Source organism: Neopelma chrysocephalum, unplaced genomic scaffold (assembly GCF_003984885.1).
Source record: "Neopelma chrysocephalum unplaced genomic scaffold, ASM398488v2 Primary Assembly neopelma1_64, whole genome shotgun sequence".
Classification (NCBI taxonomy): Eukaryota; Metazoa; Chordata; class Aves; order Passeriformes; family Pipridae; genus Neopelma; species Neopelma chrysocephalum.
The window spans coordinates 5,075,342-5,094,477 of record NW_020897721.1 but is presented as its reverse complement, the minus strand read 5'-3'; the positions used below and the strand labels follow the sequence as shown (position 1 = coordinate 5,094,477).

At 45.2% G+C, this 19,136-nt stretch overlaps 1 protein-coding gene across 18 annotated transcripts in view; it reads left to right on the top strand.

Moving 5' to 3' along the window:
• Nucleotides 1–19,136, top strand: part of PTPRF (protein tyrosine phosphatase, receptor type F) — a 287,080-nt gene that overhangs the window by 172,117 nt on the left and 95,827 nt on the right. For 11 of the 18 annotated variants that reach the window (XM_027683284.1, XM_027683288.1, XM_027683297.1 and 8 more), the window contains 2 exons: nt 8,022–8,210; nt 15,714–15,731. In XM_027683284.1, coding sequence (XP_027539085.1) covers nt 8,022–8,210; nt 15,714–15,731 — 207 coding nt within the window. The remainder of the gene's footprint in view (nt 1–8,021; nt 8,211–15,713; nt 15,732–19,136) is intronic. The other 7 variants (XM_027683287.1, XM_027683300.1, XM_027683293.1 and 4 more) reach the window with 1 other exon arrangement.

The window sequence follows — 19,136 nt, the reverse complement described above, 5'->3', positions numbered from 1 at the left end:
GTGAGGCTGTGTCATCAGCTTGGAGAGGCTTCCCCTGTGGCAGAGAGCTTGTTTAACCTGAGCAGATAAGCTTCTGCTATAATCTTCCTTCTTGACTTTTAATTCTTTTAGATATATTCGATCTCAGTCTTAGAAAAACTTGAGTTTAGGACCAAGGCTGCAAATGTGACTGTCATTATGAGGAAGCCAGAATGGAGAGCCAGAAGAGGTGGTAACCAGGGTGACAGAAGGATGTTGCGGTAGTAGGGATTTCATCAATGCCATCTCTGACTGTTGCAATCTAATCTGATAAAGGTGTAAATAATAGTTTTCTTCCAGGATGAGTTAAGGTCTCTTGGTTGGTAGCAGACTCCACAGTTAACACATACAGAGCAGAAGTTGTTATTACTTAGGAAGATTCCCTAAACTAAGAACTGAAACAGTGGGTTGTGGGTACATACCTTTAATTTGGTCAGGTTTATGACTGAATGCTTATTTCTGCTCTGAGTCAGCTTCAGTAGCTGTTAGTCACCCTTGTGTTGCCTCTGTTGAGCACGAGGTTATCTGTGAAGGAGAGGAATTGCCTGTTCCCCACCGAAGCTGTGGCTAGGCTCAGTCATCTCAGCAGATCTTGCAGTGCTTATGAAGACCCCAAATCAGAGGAGTGCAAGACCATGGTTAGTGGATGGAACTTTATCCCCAGAGGGTCTTTTCTCATGCCTTCCCTTGGTCTGTGCTTAAGGGATAGCCATGCTGGAGAGTGACAACTGTTGCCTCACCGGAGCCTGTAGAGCTGAGGCTTTGTGTTGTGTCCCAGCCTGAATCCAGACTGGATTAGCTACCCTGTGAGAAGCTTACAGGTAGCTGTGGCTGATATGTGACTATGTCTGGTGTATCCTGGAAGGCTTTGGCAGTGGCATGCTGCAGTGCTTCTCAAAGGGAAGGAGGAAGTATTTCCTAATGGAAATTTCCTAATTTCCTGCATCTGCGGCGTCATCTTTTGTCCCAGCCAGTTCCTTGGGCTAGATCGAGGCATCATGAGGCCCGTAGGAAAGTTGTTTGGGTGACAGCAGCATCTCTAAGGACTGGGAGAAACAATTGATTTGCCCGTAGGAAAGTTGTTTGGGTGACAGCAGCATCTCTAAGGACTGGGAGAAACAATTGGTTTCATCCCATTGGGATGCAGTGTCCCCTCAAACTTGGAGCACCAAGGTTGCCCCTGAGTGAGAGTGCATGGCAGATGCAGGGTGCTCAGCCCTGGGAGGTGACAGGTTGCTGCAGTGACAGTGTGTTACCTTGTCACCGTGCCTGTGGGAGCATGGAGAGAAGCAGCACAGGGACTTGGCAGGAGCACAGCCTGATTCCTCATCAGAGTGAGCTGGGAGGTGCTGCTTTGTCTTGCTTACTCCCGGGAACACTCGCCTCTGCAAAGCCATCCTGCTCCCCTCTGAGGTACACAGGTGCTTGGGAATGACCAGCTACACTACTGAGAAGGTGTCAGGGCTTGTAAATGGAGATAATTGCTGTCCAGCCATGAGAGGACAATGTTAGCAGGGCCCTTCTGGCTCTTTAATAGTAGCCCTGTCTCCATCGGGTGTTTTTTGGACTCATAACCTCTAGAACAAGCAGGTCCCCTGAGCTCCCACGCTGTGAGCCCCTGGAGCAGGAATCTGCCTGACAGTTTATCCTCTTCTGCCATGTCTAGTCTCGTATTTTCTTGAATTTTCCTTACAGTACTTTCTTTGTTTTGAACTGACTCAGATTCTTGCTTTTGTGAACTGTTTTGCTGCTGCTGTGATCTTTCTGAGAGATAGCAAATACTTTGTTTACTGTAAGCTCTTGTGCAGTAATTCATGTGGTTACACCGTGACACAGAGAAGTCCTTCTGGAGCTGGTTTCCACACCCACCCATTCATCTGCACCCTTCTCCCCATTTTCAGTAGACGGCTTCAGCATGTCACGTTGGCATGATGTCATACAAAGCCAGCAGATTTGTCATTAAAGGCCCTGTCATCAATAGATGAATGTTTGTATTTTCTGCCTGCCTGAAACTGTTTTATACTTACTAAACTGGTAATTAAGAGTTTGCTGCCTTTGAAACAGGTTGGTTTCGCTGCCCCACCTTTTCCTCGGGCAATTGCAAGGCGGTGCCAGTGTCGACAGGGGTATTCATTAGCCTCCATGAGAGTTGGCTCCGGCAGGGAGCACACACCAGTGCGTTCCTCCCGCCGCTCCCCAACACTGGGCAGCCTTTGGAAGCCGTGAATTTGGATAATATTTGCGGTGCGCCTCTTGGGGGACTTTTGTAAGAAGGAGGATGTGGAAAGAGAGCATCGCCTCAAAATGGCTGATAAAAAAATAAATGCTCATTGTGCAGCTTCAGTTGAACCCAGACAGAACGATGTCAGGGTTTGCTTATGGTGTAAAGCGATGCCGTCCTTCTGGGCTGCCGGATTGCTCCGCTGCTTTTGATTGCTTTTGATTGTCTTGCAGTAATTGAATAGCCATGCTGGGTAACCTGTGCTGAAGGAATCAGAGCTGTTTATTCAGCAAACAGATGTCCTGCTTTGTAGTGTGCTTGCAACGTTACTGGCTTGCATCTTTCATTAGTTAGTATTGCCGGCTGCCCAGGCTGTTGTCCTTGCACTGATAATTTTGCGTTTGCTAATGTATTTCAGCGTCTCAGAGGGAGATTTAGAAGCTTGTAAAATTCGCAGAGTAATTCCATTGATCCACCAAATATGAGTCTGGCAGCAGACAAGGGTTACCCCTGCAGCTTCCTGTGTTACAGTGCATCAGACCACTGCCTCTGAGCAGGATCTGTTCAGCCCTGGTGACGTGAACTGGGTGAGATTCCAGCCTGCCTCACCGAGTGGCTGTGGAACATGTGAAATAGCTTTTGGTTTGTGTATCCTGCTCCTGTGCAATGCTGACCACAGTCAAACACATTTATCAGAGATCTCTCTGCCCTCAATCCATTTCCTGACTTGTCCCTCGCACCGCACACTCCTGAGTGATTTCAGATAGCTGGCAGAATTGAAAACAAAGCAGCTTTGTGTTTTAATCATCCCTCCAAGACCCTAAAATGGATGTTGGGCTGGAAGTTCCTCAGCTGATGTGGGCTGGCGGCAGCCAGTGGCCCAGATAAGCCATTTCCAGCCCTGTGTGGAGATAAGGCCAAATATCTCACTTGAAATGAGTTGAGAACACCCCTTCCAGTGGGGCAGTGGGTTTGATAGATTGTAAGAGATTTAACCTCACAGCTGTAGCTGTAATGTATGGAAAAACTACTTTTTGCTATTTCCAAATTACATTTGGTATCATTTTTTTTCTCTCCCACGGCAGTCTGAGCAATTGGACTCATGATAGTAAGCAGGCCTGGCTTTTATAGGAAGAAGAATGTGACAAATAACTTCCATAAATGTGTTTACAGTTTGCACTATCATTTCTAAAATACCATTTCCTCTGTTGACACAGAGGAAATTCACAGTGTTAGGGGGAAGGTTTACAGGTGCCAAGTCAGGATATGACCCCCAAAACACAATTGCTTGGCTGCAGGAGCAGTGAGTGCTGCACAGTGTGCTGGTAGGAACCTGATATGCAACTTTTCTGTTCTGTGAGAGATTACAAGTTTTGAGCAAAATCCTGGGGGTAAATCCTGCAGGATTCAGCTGTCAACAGCTGTGCTCACCACAGACTCCTCTGCAGGCCTTTTTTGTAAGCAGCTGTTATCCACACACCATTCCATGCTGGGGCTGATCCGTGCTTCTTGTAAGACGTAAATTGCAACTGCCTCCGAGTCCCTTATCATCACCTGATATTTGGAGAGCTGCAGAAAATAAGGACACACCAAGGGGTATGTGTCCCATGGCAGCATCCTCGAGCAAGGTAGTTTTCTGGGGAGCTGGAAAGCAAGCCGTGTAATTGCAGCTGCTCTGAAGGAGGTCTCAGCTCCAGTTTGGCGCTGTGGGAAAGGTTTCTTACCTTAGCTTTTCCCTTAAAGATGGGGAAATGTGTGGCACGAAAGAGCTGGATGAGAGCAGGGGTTAGATTTCTGTCACCTCAGAAAGATTAGCAAAGGGAGCTGTCAAGTGAGCAGGAGATATCCTCTGCCCATGCTGTCACACTAGATGCCAGAGGGACATTCCTGGCTCCTTGGTGACTGCTGCCAGCAAGACCTCAGCCTGACTGTGGATTTTCCAAGTTTCAGTTTGTAACTGCAAAAACCCATTTGTTTGTTTTTTTCTCTCTTGCTGTTTCCCTCTCCTTTCCTCCTGCTTCTCTCCTCTTTTCCTGCTTTCCTCTTTGTCATTTCGGCTGTTGGTGCTGTAGTCCATGGAGGGAATTACAGCTTCCAGTGCCCAAAAAATTCCTGTTGTGCCTAGATTTTGCTCGCTCTAACCTAGTGCCTGCCTTCTGAAAGTCCCTGAAACCAGGAAAGAAAAACTGGTTTAGATGGTATGCACTTGAAAGCAGATTCATAGCCTGTTCTAATGTGCATTGAAGGCACTACTGGCTCTCCTTGAATAAACCCAAGTGCTGACAAACTCATTTTCTAGAATAAGAGTATCCACGTATTGGCTGGAATAGAGATTTGGCTATTACTGACGAGCTCCGTGTGCAGACAAGTTAGTACAGCTAACAAGGGCTGAAAGGAGACATGACTGAGCCTCATAATTAGACCTAGATTAGACTTTTGCCTGAGGGGAAGGCAAGGCAAGAACAGCCCGGTCGCCTGTAGTGTTTGAACACAGAGACATCCCTCGCCCTCCCAGTGAAGTCAGCAGCGCCAAGCCGGGCTGGAGCCAAGCCCCGTTATCTCTGCAGGAGTGTTGCTGGCAGGGCAGGCGTGGGCTTGTTCTGGGCTGTGCTCTGCGGTGTGACCAGCTCAGTGGTTTTCTCCAAAGCCACTCTTTTCCAGGAGGGTTTTGGGGGGCTGCCAGAGCCGCACAATACGGGGGAGATCTGAAGTAGTTGAGGTTCCTCATCTCGTGATGGTACAGGCACCTGAGGCCCTTGGACCACCTCTGGAGAAGGTGCTTGTCCTCCCCATGAGCTGACCTTGTGCCAGTGCACGTCCCCTGAACTACTTGAGAACTAACATGAGGTGAACTCTGGTGTCTGAGGTGTCATCAGAGACCGGCTGTCAGATTCCCCCTGGCATCTCATCTCACACTGATGTGAGCTTGGACTGCTGCTCTTAAACACCAGTGCTGCCTCCACATTTGATTGACAAGGGATCAAGCAAGTCCTTGCCGCCTGTGTGCTGTGGAAGATGCAGGCATGCCAGTGCTGCTTGCTGGAGTTTTGGTGGTTTCAAGCTCCAGGCATGCGTGAAAGCTGGGCTGTCCCAGTACCAGTGAACCTGCTGTGTCTCTGACTCCAAAGTTTGCATTATATCTCTACTATTGTCATTTGCCACAATAGTTTTGGGACTTGTGTGCAGTTAAGAGGGAGAAGATCACATGAGCCTTGCATGCCTATGTGTGCTTGTCTGAGTCCAGCTTGGCAGGGGGTCTGGGTACTGAGGGTCATCAAGTGATGGTAACCTTCTGTTCAGGTGTTGAGTGCCCAGCATTCTCAGCTGGGCTCCCTAATGGTTTGGACCTGCAGGGGGTGGATGGTATGGGAGCAGCACTTTATGTAACCTCAGAGTCCAGAAAAGGCTTGAGCTAAGAGTTCTAGTGCAGCAGAGGTAGCTTTGCTGCTGGGTGTTTGTAATCAGCGGCTCTGTTGTACTCAGTGAAGCCAAGGTTAGATCGTGTAATTCCTGCTGGTCTGTGACTCATCACAAACTGCTAATTTTGATTGAACAGTCACTTCAGTGCAGCAGGCACTGTGTACCTGTGGATCAGACACTGTGAGGCACCCTCTGATCTCTCTCTTGTCTGTGGGCCAAGGATCACTGCAGGCAGGATGAGATTTCTTGCGCAAATGCTGGTCTCAGGTTTTAGCTGTGTGCTGAGCCTCCACACACAGACTTTGGACGGAGTTAACTGGGTGATACTTAGCTCAGTGTGCATTCTTTGTAAAATCTTGTACAAACCAGAAGAGGTTGTCAATGGTAATCATGGTGATTAGATTAGATCACTTCAGGGTTTCAGCCTTGCCAGAGTAAACATCTGCTTTCAATACCCTGAATAGCAAGGTGCTGCACTTTAGGCAAACTTGGCCTCAGTCCAGGGGACTACCATTGTTTACTGCTTTTCCTATGTGTCTTCCTTTGCTTTTCAGTCTATACCATGTTGTACTTCTGTGTGTGTACCCTTCTTTTGTTCCTTTTCAGCCATGTAGGAGTATTCATTGTGGTTGCTCAGTATTGAGTGCTTCTGTTGCTTGCTATTGAATGCTGGCGCTGGTGTCATTCCAGTTAAGCTCTATGTACCTTTTGTCTTTGAAAATCAATGGAGAGCAAATATTAAAAGAACTAGTTTTCGTGGTACCTTTCATTTAGAAAAAAAATAATTCCATTTATGTTTGCTCATGATGAGAGAGGTTTCTCAGGAGGCCAGTCTGGGACACAAAATATAGTTTGTGCTTTTAATAAACATCGGGAACCTTTTTTCCTGTAGAAAACCTTCAATGCTTCATAGTCCCTCTCAATTAAACAATATTCCCCAGCATTTTTTTTGTTTTCAGCAGATGTTGCCTTGTGCTGCAGTCTTGATTTGCAACCAAGTCAAGGGTCTTGGAAATTCTCTTGAGATCTTAGGGAGAAATATGTAAGATTAGCCATCACAGGCTGTGGTTGTGCTGCAGGTGTGGCAGTACAGGTAGAAGGAAGCACCTGAGGTGGCCTATCTCTAGTACCTTCCAGTGAGGAGTGAGGGGTACGGTTCCAGATGTGCAGTGATAGCAAGAAAAATCAGATTGCAGCAAGTTCAGACTCCTCTGGGACTGGGGAAGATGCTGAGGTCTTGTTTGTTTAAACACTGCAGTGAGCTGGGAACCTTGCAGAGTTGGATTTGACAAAGAAGAAGGTTTGCTTAAATTCCCTTAAAATGGGGAAATAAAGAAACATACTGAAAATAATTGAGTTTCTGGTGCTTTAAAAGCTTCTTAATGTTCTTCAAGTTCTTTTTTTCTGCGAAAGTATGTCCTTTTGATTGCAGTTCAGGCTTAGCAGAGTACAGTACATCTTGCCACAGAATGAATAAATGAGCTCAGTTCTGCAGCTGCTATTGAGTGACGATGTTGGAGCATGCCTTGGCTTATCAGTGAAGGCTGCCTAATGTATTCCACCCAGCCTACCTGAGCGTGCTCTGCAGCAGCAAACCCAATTAACTGTTTTCCTACCTGCTGTATGAATGCTTTTAGCAGTTATGGGGGTGCTTCGTTTCAAGGTGTTGCAGTAAGACATGCCAGAGCGTGCCCTGGCCATTTCTCCTGCACCGCTGTTGCTCTCTACAGCCCAGAAAATGCACCAGGAGCTTGCCACGGCACACTCTGGCCAGGCTGCTCATGAGCGGAGTGTGGCTCATTAGCTTTACATTCATTAGTTTCTAAAAGCCTTCTGAATCAGATTTGGGGGCATGAGGAAGAGATTTACAGTCTATCCTACCAGTGTGACGGAATGTTCCTAGTCAAAAAAAAAAAGGATAAAATGGGCCTCTCTGGACCTCTCTAAGGGGTTTTTATTGTTTAGTTGTTGTGTTTCAAGATGCCTCAAACTGTTTGGCTTTGTGTTTGTCTGTTATCTTCAACTCGGTCCTCCCACAAAAAGGCAAATACCTGCTTTTACTGAATTATTAACAACAATAGATGGAGCTTACGTATCAATGAAAATTATGGACCTTTCCCAAGGCAATTGATTTAAATGGAGTTAAATTTAGTGGAAGCTTCTATTGGTGTAATGAATGCTCATTATGGAGCCTAATGTGCTTTGAGGGCTTGATAACCTTCTCAGTAGGGAAGTCAGGCCGCTGTTTTCCAGCAGAGGCACAGATGCTGTGCCGTGGCACTGCTGTCACTGCGACTGCATCCCATCACTGCGCCCCGGCGTTTCTTTTTAACCTTGTGTGTGGTTTTTTTTCCTCCTCCAGAAGACCACCTCCCAGCTGGCTTCCCAACCATCGACATGGGCCCACAGCTGAAGGTGGTGGAGAAGGCCCGCACAGCCACGATGCTCTGTGCTGCCAGTGGTAACCCTGATCCCGAAATCTCCTGGTTTAAGGACTTCCTGCCTGTGGACACCGCAACCAGCAACGGACGGATCAAGCAACTCCGCTCGGGTAAGGTGGCAAAGCAAGTAAGCCTTCCCAGCCTCCTCACTACTCTTCCTCCCTTTTCTCTTTACGTGCTGCTGTTATTTTTTTTCCCCTGAAATGCAATTCTAAACCCAAATGTCAATGTGCTTTGAGCTTATGTTTCTTTTACGATGTGAAAACAGTTTTTGGAGCTGATCCTCTCTGGCAGGATATCGTGGCTTCTTAAAAGGAGACATTAGAGTGGACATGCCTTTTGGAACGTCACCTGGATTTCTTCTCTGGTAGACCGTGTTGACATTGCCCCAAATCCTTGGTAGGCTCAGACATTTCACTACCAACTCAGTGGGTATCAGATATTTTTAATAGGAGCACAGTGCGAATCAGGATAATGAGATACTGGTTGAGATTTTACAGTCAGTGGTCATAGGCAACTTTACTCCTTACACAGACTCTGCAAGACAGTGCTCTGCTTTCTGTTGAGCTCGTTAGCATCCTTGCTGTGGGACACCACAAGAATAAAGAAAAATCCAAAAAGCAGCAATTCCACGGATTTCAAAGGAAGGTGGACACAGTTTTGAAATATACCAATTCTTTTAAATTCTTTGGTTTGACAAGGCAAATACTACTTTTTGAAATACAGACAGTTAGTTCTTTTGGGTGGCTAAAAATGCACTCATTTTAGCAAGGAACTGTTGTTCTTCTGCTGGACTGTTCAGTCTCACAGGACTGTAAGGCCCATTAGAGAATTAAAGAAAATAAAACATTGCTTTATTCACTGCTGAAGTGGAGCTCCCCAGCATGAATTAGAGTGGCTGTTTAACAATGCATAGCACCACTACACAGCAGCTTTAGTCTGGGGAAAAAAAGCCCCCAGTACCCTACAGAAAGTACAGAAGGGAAACAGAGCTGAAACAACTTTGGTCAAATAAGAGACAGACTGCCTTGCCTGGCCACGATGTATCTCTGGGCACTCAAAAGTCGTTTGTTATGAGTGCTGCTGCTGGGACAACACCATCTTCTTCCTAGCAAGGTGAATGTCTTGACACATCTCCCCATAGCTGGAGCCCTCTGCTTACATCTGACAATGCTTGGATGGTAAGAAGTAGGTTTGTACTTGGGGGAGTGGGTAATGAGACATCATTCTCATCAAAAATAGAACCCAGCCTGACACTCCTGATCCCACCTTGATGTACCAGTGAGTGCTAATTATACTAATGCATTTATAGCTTATGAAATTTCCCAGTGACCTTTAGCTTATCTCCCCCCACAACATGGTTTAATCTTGATCTGTTTGTGCTGAAAGAAAATATCACACTTGTTAATTATTCTGAGAAGCTCTAGGAAGAAGCAATAGGAAAGTGCACATGGGTGTGTTTCACTTCATAGCTGACTAAATCAGCATCAGAAATTACCATAAATGAGCAGCAAGGCAGCCTCTGATGCACTCGCTGTGTGTTCTCCAGCCTCCTTTTCACAGGCACTTGGCTGCCTCTCTACCAGCTGCTTCGCAAGTTTAGTGAGATAGAAAGTTTAAAAACAAACTAGTAAACCCTGTCACAGGGTCCAAGGTTTGATTCCTATTCGCTGTTCTTGAGCAACATCTCAATTGAATATTTCACCTGGGATTCAAACCCTAGAGCTGGCTGCTTGCTGAAGACACAGTAATTACCAAGGGAGGTGTCAAGGGAACCTTTTAGAAATCAATGAGCAGCACACATCCTCAGACTCACAAAAGGAATTGATTAGCTCTCTAATGTAGTAAGGGGAGGTTTCCGCAGTTCAGTGCAAGAGACTTCCAAATATGAGTTTGAAGTTTTGTTTTCAGGGACCTGATGATACAACGCCAAGATTCACCGAGGCTTTGCTCTGCCCTGGCGTGAGTGAAGAGCACGAAGTTCACATCTTCTCGTGGGCCAGAGGTTCAACCCTTGCTTGCATTTGTGGCTTTTTCCTGTGTTTGTAGTGGACATAAAGCAGGGCCTGCACTTTGAAGTGCCTGAGCCTCACTGACGTGACTGCAGTCACCCTGTGTGAGCACTGTGCTGGGTTGGGTAGTTTCTGATTCATTCTGCAAGGTGCTAATTGAGCTCTCCAGCACTACACCGTAGTAGTGGGGCAGAGTCGTTGTTTTTCAAAGAAAAGAGTGTTTAAATAGATACCTCATTAAATGGGAGAGTTTAATAGTTTGCAAAGTCTCTGCTCCATTAAGATCATATCTTACAGTCAGCCTGGCATATCTGCATGAATGTCAGTTTATACTATCTCAATCTAAATATACGCTCATTTAATTTCATTTAATTAAAACCCAATAAAAGCTAGACAGATGTAATATAGTTAAAATAGCTCCAGCACATTGTGAGCCCAGTATTGTGTATATAATAGAGTGTCTGACCTTCAATGAGTACATAATATATTAGTATTCAGAGGTATGAAATAAAGGTCATGAAGGTCAAAGCAGCTTTAGAGTCCGACTTATAGGGGGGGTTGAGGAATGATTTTGTTTTTCAGGCTCCTGGTATGGAATAAATAGCTACAGGTAAAGAAGCAGCATGTTTGGGAGAGGTGCTCTCTTCTGACACTCGCAGTTATGTGGGCTGGCAGTGCTTTGGGGGCTGCAGGCAGGTCTTTGAACTTGCATGCAGTCAAATCATGTCCCTAAGGGCTCTCTGAACATCAGTTTTTAGAGTTCTGTTCATCTGTCAAGGTACTAGAGTTTGTGGTTTAAGACATCCAAGCCATCATCTTAGGCTCTTTTAACCCCAGAGGGCTGCTGTCTTTGTCAGGAGCAAATGCACAGCTTATAAATCCATCCCTTATTTACTAATTATATCTATGTGTGTGCGTATGCATTTTTTTTATTGTACCTTCTGACAGTTAGCATAACTCTTTAAATTCAGAGGGCTTTTTTTAACTCTTTCTCACCAATACATAGATCTTTCCTCCTGAGTAAAGCTGAATTCTTTTTTAAGTCCAGCTCTTGGGTAGTTTTGCCAGTAAATGTTGGGTTTGTAGTTCTAGAGATGGGAGCACAAATAAATACAGGGTCTCATCTCCATTATCACAGATCAAGTCAGAAGCAAGGTCTCTGACTCATGCTGGTTGTAGCCAAATTCTCACTTGCTCATCTTGCTGATACTTCCCACCTCTTGTGGAGAGGTTGCTTTTCTGCAAGTGCAATGACTCAGGACAACTCCCTGTTCTCCCTGAGGGTGCACAGCTTCACTCCCTGCTTCTCAGTCCCTGACACATGATCTAAGGCCAGCCCTGGGCTGGGAAACCTCCCAGCATGCTAACACATTCAAAACTTGTTTGGCTGAACTGATTTTATAACTGTTGAGACATTGTAGTATTGCAGGTGATACACATATGAGTTCTGGCAGCAAGGGTCAGTGCTGCACCTCTAACCATGTTTTAAAATTAGTTAATGATGTGGTGGAAACTCTCCCAGTATAGATCAGATGTGCTGGTGCTTCACAGTTCCTCTGTGAAGATTCTTGGATCACAAGCTCCTGGGGACTTCAAAGCAACTCAGATGGAATTCATACTCTCAGAGCTCTTGAATGTGTTCAGTGAGTTTCATAGCTGAAGAACTGCTCTTCCACCTTGCTCTTCAGAAAACTTATGAACAAAATGTCAAATTAGAGTAACTATTCTGAACGTTAACATACAGATACCTTTGCCATGTAAGGAAACACCGAAAATTCAGGAAGCATTGTCTTTCATTTAATAAAGAACTTGATGTTACAAAAAGTATCATTCTCCTTTAATCACCATCAATTAACTGAGTTAAGGAACCGTGCCCTAGACCCTAGTGTGGCTTTCAGGCAATTAACTGCAAGGAAAGTATTAAGAGAGTATTCTGCAGATGACTTCAATCACCCTCTGGAAAAGTGTAGGTGCTTCTAACAAAGAAGCAGTGAGAGCCAGATCACCACATCATCCTGCTGCATTTCTGCTCCCAGAGTTACCAGCAAGTGTTTTCATTTTAGTCTTTATCCTATCAAGTAGAAGCACTACTTATTTGGAAACGGAAGGGATACCCAGCATGCACAGAACAAACGTGCAGAAAGAGGTGGTGCCTGTCCCTGTGAAGGGTCTGTGGCATCCATATCCTTCTTCACTGGTGATGCTCAGCACTCAGTACCCAGCAGAATGTGGTCATCTGGCAAGGAACAGCCTTGAGTCCAGACACCAGATGGGCATCGACTTGGGACAAGGTGTGTAAGGACAGCCCAAAGGAGGGGGGTTTGGGTAGTAGTATCCAAAAGGATCAGGGAACCCACACAAGGATGGATGCTCTCTGAGAAAGGACTGACTAAGTGAGGGATTGAAGCAATATTGTGACCAACCAGCTGACAGCTGAAGTTTTGTGTCCTGGAAGCACCAATACTGCAGACCTGGGTCTTGCTACGTGAGGTGCACACAGCGGTCATGGGATCCATTCAGACTCCCTGTGGCAATAGTCAGTGTTTCCTGTAGTGCTTTCACTTCTGTGTTAGGAAGTAGCTGAAAGCACTGTCAGAGCTCTCTGGGATTCAGTGTTGCACTGCCCGTGGTGCTCAGCTGCAGCCAGCAAGAGCCTTGGTTTCTCTGTTGATATTGGAGTGATTTTTCGGTGGTTTAGGTTCCTACAAGGAAGTGGTATGTTGGTAAGTCTGTGGTAAGTTTGTCATCAGAGTGAAGTCCCTTCTTCAATTTCTCCACTCTGGGAAATACTGATGCAAATAACCTTGTGGGGTTTTCCTGTGTATCATCTTATGTTTTGCCTTGCTCTGGGTGCCTGACTGTGCTTCCAGTACACAGAGGATGTCAGGTTCAGTGCTCGTTCCTGGCTGAGGTGAATGAACAGGATGTTACTCTGTGTCTCTTATCATGAAGGTGAAATAAACTTCCTTATGAGTGTTTCAGACATTTCAAACAGAAGGAATTGGGTTTGAAGTTTGATCTTGGGGTGCCCTTTGCATAAAGCAGCCTGGCGGTCACAGGGCACAAGTTGGCCTCAGTAACCATTTGAGTGATGACACCTCCATCACTTGATGGACTCTCTTATGTTGGCACTCTGTGGCCTGTATGCTGTGATTTTGTACCTCTGAGGGACACCCTGAAAGGACAGAAGCCAGAGATGAATTGTCATGTGATGGGAAGGATATTCCTTCTGGATGAGGAAATTTGGGGTCCAACAGAAAAGCCTTGTACACTCTCTGTAATGGTGTCCTCTGAGTGAAGAGGGAATGTCTTAACTTTGCAAAGGTGAGAGAGACACTGAACAAACACTGTGCTAAATACAGCAAGTGTCTGTGTTGCTCCCACAGGGGTTGGCTTACATTTGGAAGCCAGGGAAATTGGGATTCAACACATGAAAAAATGAACTGGCCACACTTAACATCTTAGGAAATCTGCTTCAAGTATGCAGTTGCTTCTAGAGCTCTGTGTAGACAATTGCATATTAGAGAAAGGGTTTGGCCTCTACAGGGAGTAGATTTAAAGATTTGCTGCAAATCTTTTCTGGTTTAGGACAGAGCAACAAACCCTATTTCAGCCAGATGAGAGATAAGGAAGTCCTGTTTTCTGCCCCTTGGGCTTGTGCTCAAAGTCATTGCACTGTTCCCAGGGGAAGTGACACACTGTGGGATGCTTTTCTTAACTCTGAAAACTGTGGAAGGGATGGGGCGGGGGACACACAATACCCCAGAGGGGGAAGGCCCTAGACCAAAGAGAACAAAAATAATCACTTGGCAAACTTTCCAAACAGGCAAAGAGAAATAACCCTGTTTTCCATGGCTGTGCTATTTCATGCAAGTATTTCTGGGTATAACTGTTCTGTCAAGGGTAGCAGTAGTTACTAAGATAGATAAGTAAGCAGCAGATTTATTATTGCAAGAGTGAGATTACCCACAGCTTCAGTCACTGAAAGATTTTTCCTGATGCTTCAGTCATCTGTGGATAGACAACATCAGAAAATATAACAAGACATAAAGTTAAAATGGGGTAATGTCATCTTGGCAGAGAAAAATGCTAAAATGAGTAGTTTGAATTGCTGTTCCTGCTTCAAAAAAGGACTCTGCCTAAAGGAAGGGTAGTTAGGAAAGAAAAAGAATAAGTATAAATATTGTAAATTACTTTTTAAGAGGCAAGTTAAATGTGCTTAAAATATACTTTCTTTGTATTTACAGAAATTCTTTTCTGTCTTTCTTTCCCATTGGGTGATCATTGTTGTGGATAATGGAATGAGCTGTAAATCTGAGATACACGACACTCTTGTATGCATACTGGTATTTATTAATCAATACACTGAACATGATTTGACACACTGTGTCCTGTTTAACCCTGTTTTTCTGTCTGTTTAAACTCCTCAGTTTTCTTTGGTAAGTGCTTGGTATTCAGATCCTACAAATCTGCATAAAACCAACACATACCATGAACTGCCTACAGATTCAATCTGCATGAATCTCTCCCTTGTACTAACAGCCTTCATATGTGCAAATTAAGACCAAGGGGACAAAAGTGGGGATTAGAAGGGTTCCCTGCAAATTTACCCGGCTGGAGCTTCTCCATCATGCTTTGGTATTGATTGTACCCTGAACTCAAGACAGTGACCAGTGGATCCTCCACTTGCTAAATACAGTGACCTCATAAAACGAACCTTTATAGATTGTTGCAGCAGGATAATTTAATCTCACTCCCAGAGAAGCCCTCCTTATAAGATACTCTTCATTACAGCATGTAAAATTATCTTCAGTGCCTTATAAAGAGGGTAGGGATTCCTTTCTCCAGCTAACATCCAAATTAGGCAGGAACAGCAGAGGTCTGGCTAGCATGCCACTGTTACATTACCAGAAACTACTTCATTTCGAAATATTTCTGTATGGAAAGTTAATTCTGCGTGACACCAATTTCTTTGCCAGAGGGAACTTGATGCAAGGGTTATGGGAATGTGGAGAACGATTCAAAACTGATTTATTACGCTCTCCCCTTAGTTTAATGTCTTTAAGTGAGCGGATTTTGTCCCACTGGTCATTCTAACCTCAAAGCAAAATTGCACTTAGTGCCCGCAGCCATGCGCTTTCCACCCCTCCTGCCCAGCACAGTCACGGTCACACAGCCCCCCAGGACACACCCTCCTTGCTCTGTATGAGGAATGAAGGGGCACTGCACCATCTTCCCAAAGTGTCCTCCATCTCAGCTGCTTGAACAGTGGTGGGGGTGAATGCAAGTGGTGAGGCCAGCCAGCAACGCCAGCTGGGCAGCCCAGTTCGACCCCTGATCGTGAGGGTGGGGCTTTAATGGCAGGATGCAGGGCTGGATGCTGCACTCCTGGAAGCGATGAGCTTTACTAACCTCCTGAGAGTGTCACTCTGACTTTTATTGCACATCAGTTTCTTTTTGTTTATTCCTGTCGCGCTAATACAAATTCTAGCTTTAAAAAAAAAAAAAACAACTTTCTGCTTTTTAGTTATAATTTTCTTCCTTTCCTCTTTGTACTAATGCTTCTCTCTAATCTTATTTGCATTCAAATTACCTCACCAGGTGGTACACCGATCAGAGGTAAGAATGCTGAAATGTGCCTCCAGTTGTCACGTCACTCCATCTCCTGTCTGCCTTGTCCCTTCTCCTCCGGTGTTTCTCATCTCCAGCTTTTACTCTCAGCCCTAACTCTGCCAGCGCTCTCGCTCATCTGCACTCTCCCCACTAGTGTGTTTATTTTGGTTGGGTTTTAGCGTGATTTCTTGTAGACTCATCCATCGCAATTTCGCACTGTTGAAAGGGGGTTATTCAACGGAAAGTTTGCAAAAGTTTGGAAAATGGTCCCAGGCCTCCACCACAGGAGAGCTGACGTCTCCTGTAGCTCCTGCAAGTCTCTGAACTTCCCACGCAGTTGTGGCCTCTGAGGTCTTGTGTCTCGGGGGTTTTAGACGGATTGCTTTGGTGTAAAGTGTATGGAGGTAACATTTTCACAAGAGAACAGTCAAATTCTTCTCTGCTGCTGCTGATGGGCATGAAACTCTCATCAGAAGGAGAAAAATTCTTGAAAGGTTGCGCAAATATGACTCTGGGATGAGGAGCACCTTTGTTTGTGTTCTTCATGTTTGTTTTTCAAGTGCACCAACCCTCTAATGTGATGGCAGAGTGGAGAACCACTGCCCCAGACGCCCCTTTCCGAGCTGGACGTGCCGATGTTGCTTTGCAGCACAAAGATCTGTTTTAAATAGATGAATCAGAAGGACATCTGGCTGTTTAAGCCTTCATTAATTAAACCCACTCCTGGTTTGACAGCCCAGCCCAGACTGGTGCACAGTCAGTCCCGGCTACTTTTCACAGCCCGTATGCACCAGTAATGACTTTCCAATTGGAGTGTTGTTTTTTTCTAGCCTAAACACTCAAAGCTGTCTCTTTAGATTAACTTTAGCATGTTAATCAGTGTTATATGCTAAGGCCCCTCTGAATTCTCTTGTGATTTTGGCTACCCCTCTTGATTGACCTCTGGATTTCTCAACAGAATGACTATTACCTGTAAATCAACACGACCTCGTTTGTTCAGTTTTCCTCCTTCTCCCTTTTCCTCCCCCTTTTCCCTGAATCACTGCTGGAAGTTAATAATCTGACTCTTGGAACTGGTTCTGTTGCTGGGGGTTAATGTTTTCAGCTCCTGTTAAGTGATTTTAGAGTAAATGTGAATTGCCGCTTGGTACGTATTTGCATTAAGTTGCCTCTGTAGCAAATCTGGGTCAGGGAAAAAAGACTGCAAACCTTATTTTTATATGAATGGGCTTATAAATCTGTCATTCCTCCCTTCGGAACGCTGGAGATTGACAGCTGTGATGTTACAAGCTCCTTAAAACTATTCCTTCATCTCCCGTTTCTGCTGCAAATCCTAAAACGAGATGACAGATGGAATGCTAACTAGCCAGGTGCTCCGAGCTCCGGCCGAGCGTGCAGCCATCCCAGGGCCTCCCCGCGTGTCTGATGACATTAGTGACTCAGCACCAGAACCACATGGATGCTCCATCCGTCCTGCTTGGGAACTGACCGCATCTCTGTGAAAAAGAACCATCCATCTCATAAAAACATAAGTTTCCCCGCACCCCTCACCCCCTCCCCGCCCCCGTCTGAGTCCTGATGAGGTATTTTGAGAATGTTCTTGACATTATTTAAAATATATGTGTCCTGTTTGAATGTCAAAGATGACATTTCTGTGAGAGCAAACAGAAGCCACGTGCTGCTCTCTGGCTTCTCCTAGAGGATTTCTGTCAGCCTGATGCCTTTTATTTAAAACGGAGGTCACTGAATTTCTAAAGATAACGACAGATTAGATGAAAGTGCTTTTATGATGGTGAGGTTGTGTCCATGTAGAAGTGACTGTTCTGCCATGTTCTATACCCAGCTGCACTCTTGTTCCTCATTAAGGTAAGTTTGATGCTTTGGAATCCATTAATTTGGTCTGAAAGGAAGGGTGAACTAATTACTCTTAATGAACCCTTTTGGTAATGATGTTGGGGGGGGAAGGGGTGGTTTTGGTTTGATTTGATTGCTTCTGTGCCTGTGTTGCTAGGGGTTGTGTGTCTGGAGTACTTGGGATGTAACTCAAGACATTTGTGCCAGAGTGATGGCAAACCCACTCACAGGGAGCAGTGTGTGGTTAGCCAGAGGACAACCTGAGAAGCTCTACCATGCACCCCTCCAAACAGGAGGAGACTTTTTGTCTCTAAACATTTCGTTTGACCCTACCCCACATATTTGGTTCTTTTTGTCCAAGACATCTCTGGCTTCCCTGAAATGGGAGGAGCTCCCACCTGTAATTTAGAATTTCTATTTGTAGCTTCACTCTTTACCCCTCTGGGACTGCCCCAGATAGTAATTTAATCTTGAAATCCATGTTTGTTCATCAGAAAGACACAGAGCTGATAAATGCCTGTCAGATTAGGCAGTAGCTGGCTTCTTAAGGTGACCCACAGATAGTATCACCAAATCCATGTTTAAGCAAGTTCTGCCCCATTTGTATTTTCGAAGTAGAATATAAGATGTTCATTTCCACCGTTTCTCTGCAATTGAACTCACTCAACCTTTTGTGAAACCTGGCTGCATTTTCCTGCCCGGGGCTGTAAGAGAGAGCAGAGCACAGCTGTGTTTCTGGTGGGTGCTGGACTGAACAGGCACTAGATCGGGTGCACATGAGGAGGTAAAGAAATATCATCATCTCAGGCATTATCCCTCTCCAGTCAGATTTATTTGTTACTTTTCTGTCACCACAGGAAATATCAGAGGTTCCTATACATAAGAGTATTTCTTCCCTGCAGACGTCAGCGTAGCAGAGGTCTGTCTGAATTAACTTTAGATCAGCTCACTTGGGTGTCAGAAGCTGTCTGGGAAGCCAGGTAAACACCCGCACCGACTTCTGCATAGCTGCAGCTAAACCTTTTCCAGTCCCAGGCGAACTGGTTTTAAATATAGCTCCAGTATTTCGACGCTACCCTGCGAGCTGGAGCGTAAAGCTATCCAAAGGGATTAGAGGAAGCTAAAAGAATTTTGCTGTCTCTTTTTGAGCATGTGTTTGTACATTTGGTTGCACTTTGTGTGTGATAGGATTTTTCTTCCTGTTTCTTGATCTTTTCCAGTCAGGGGGAGAAAAAAAAAAAGAAAAGGCAAAAGGAAAACAATTTAAAAATGAGAAGATCTGCTTGCAGGAGCAGTGTCAGAGGGTGTTTGGGTGGGGTAATGCCTGGAAATGTTTGTAATGCCATGTTTCTCACTGTCGGAATTCAGATTGACTCATGTCCCTTTAGAAGCTCAGAGAGGTGTTACTGTGCATTTGACAGTGCTGTAGTCTTGCATCTGACGCAGAGTCCCCTGAGATTTCCTGTACCTGCTAGTGAGAGATCAGAGCATCTTGAAACTCTGCTGCCTTAAGAGGAGACCTCGTGCTGCTGAGCACGTTGTGTGTCTTTTACTCGC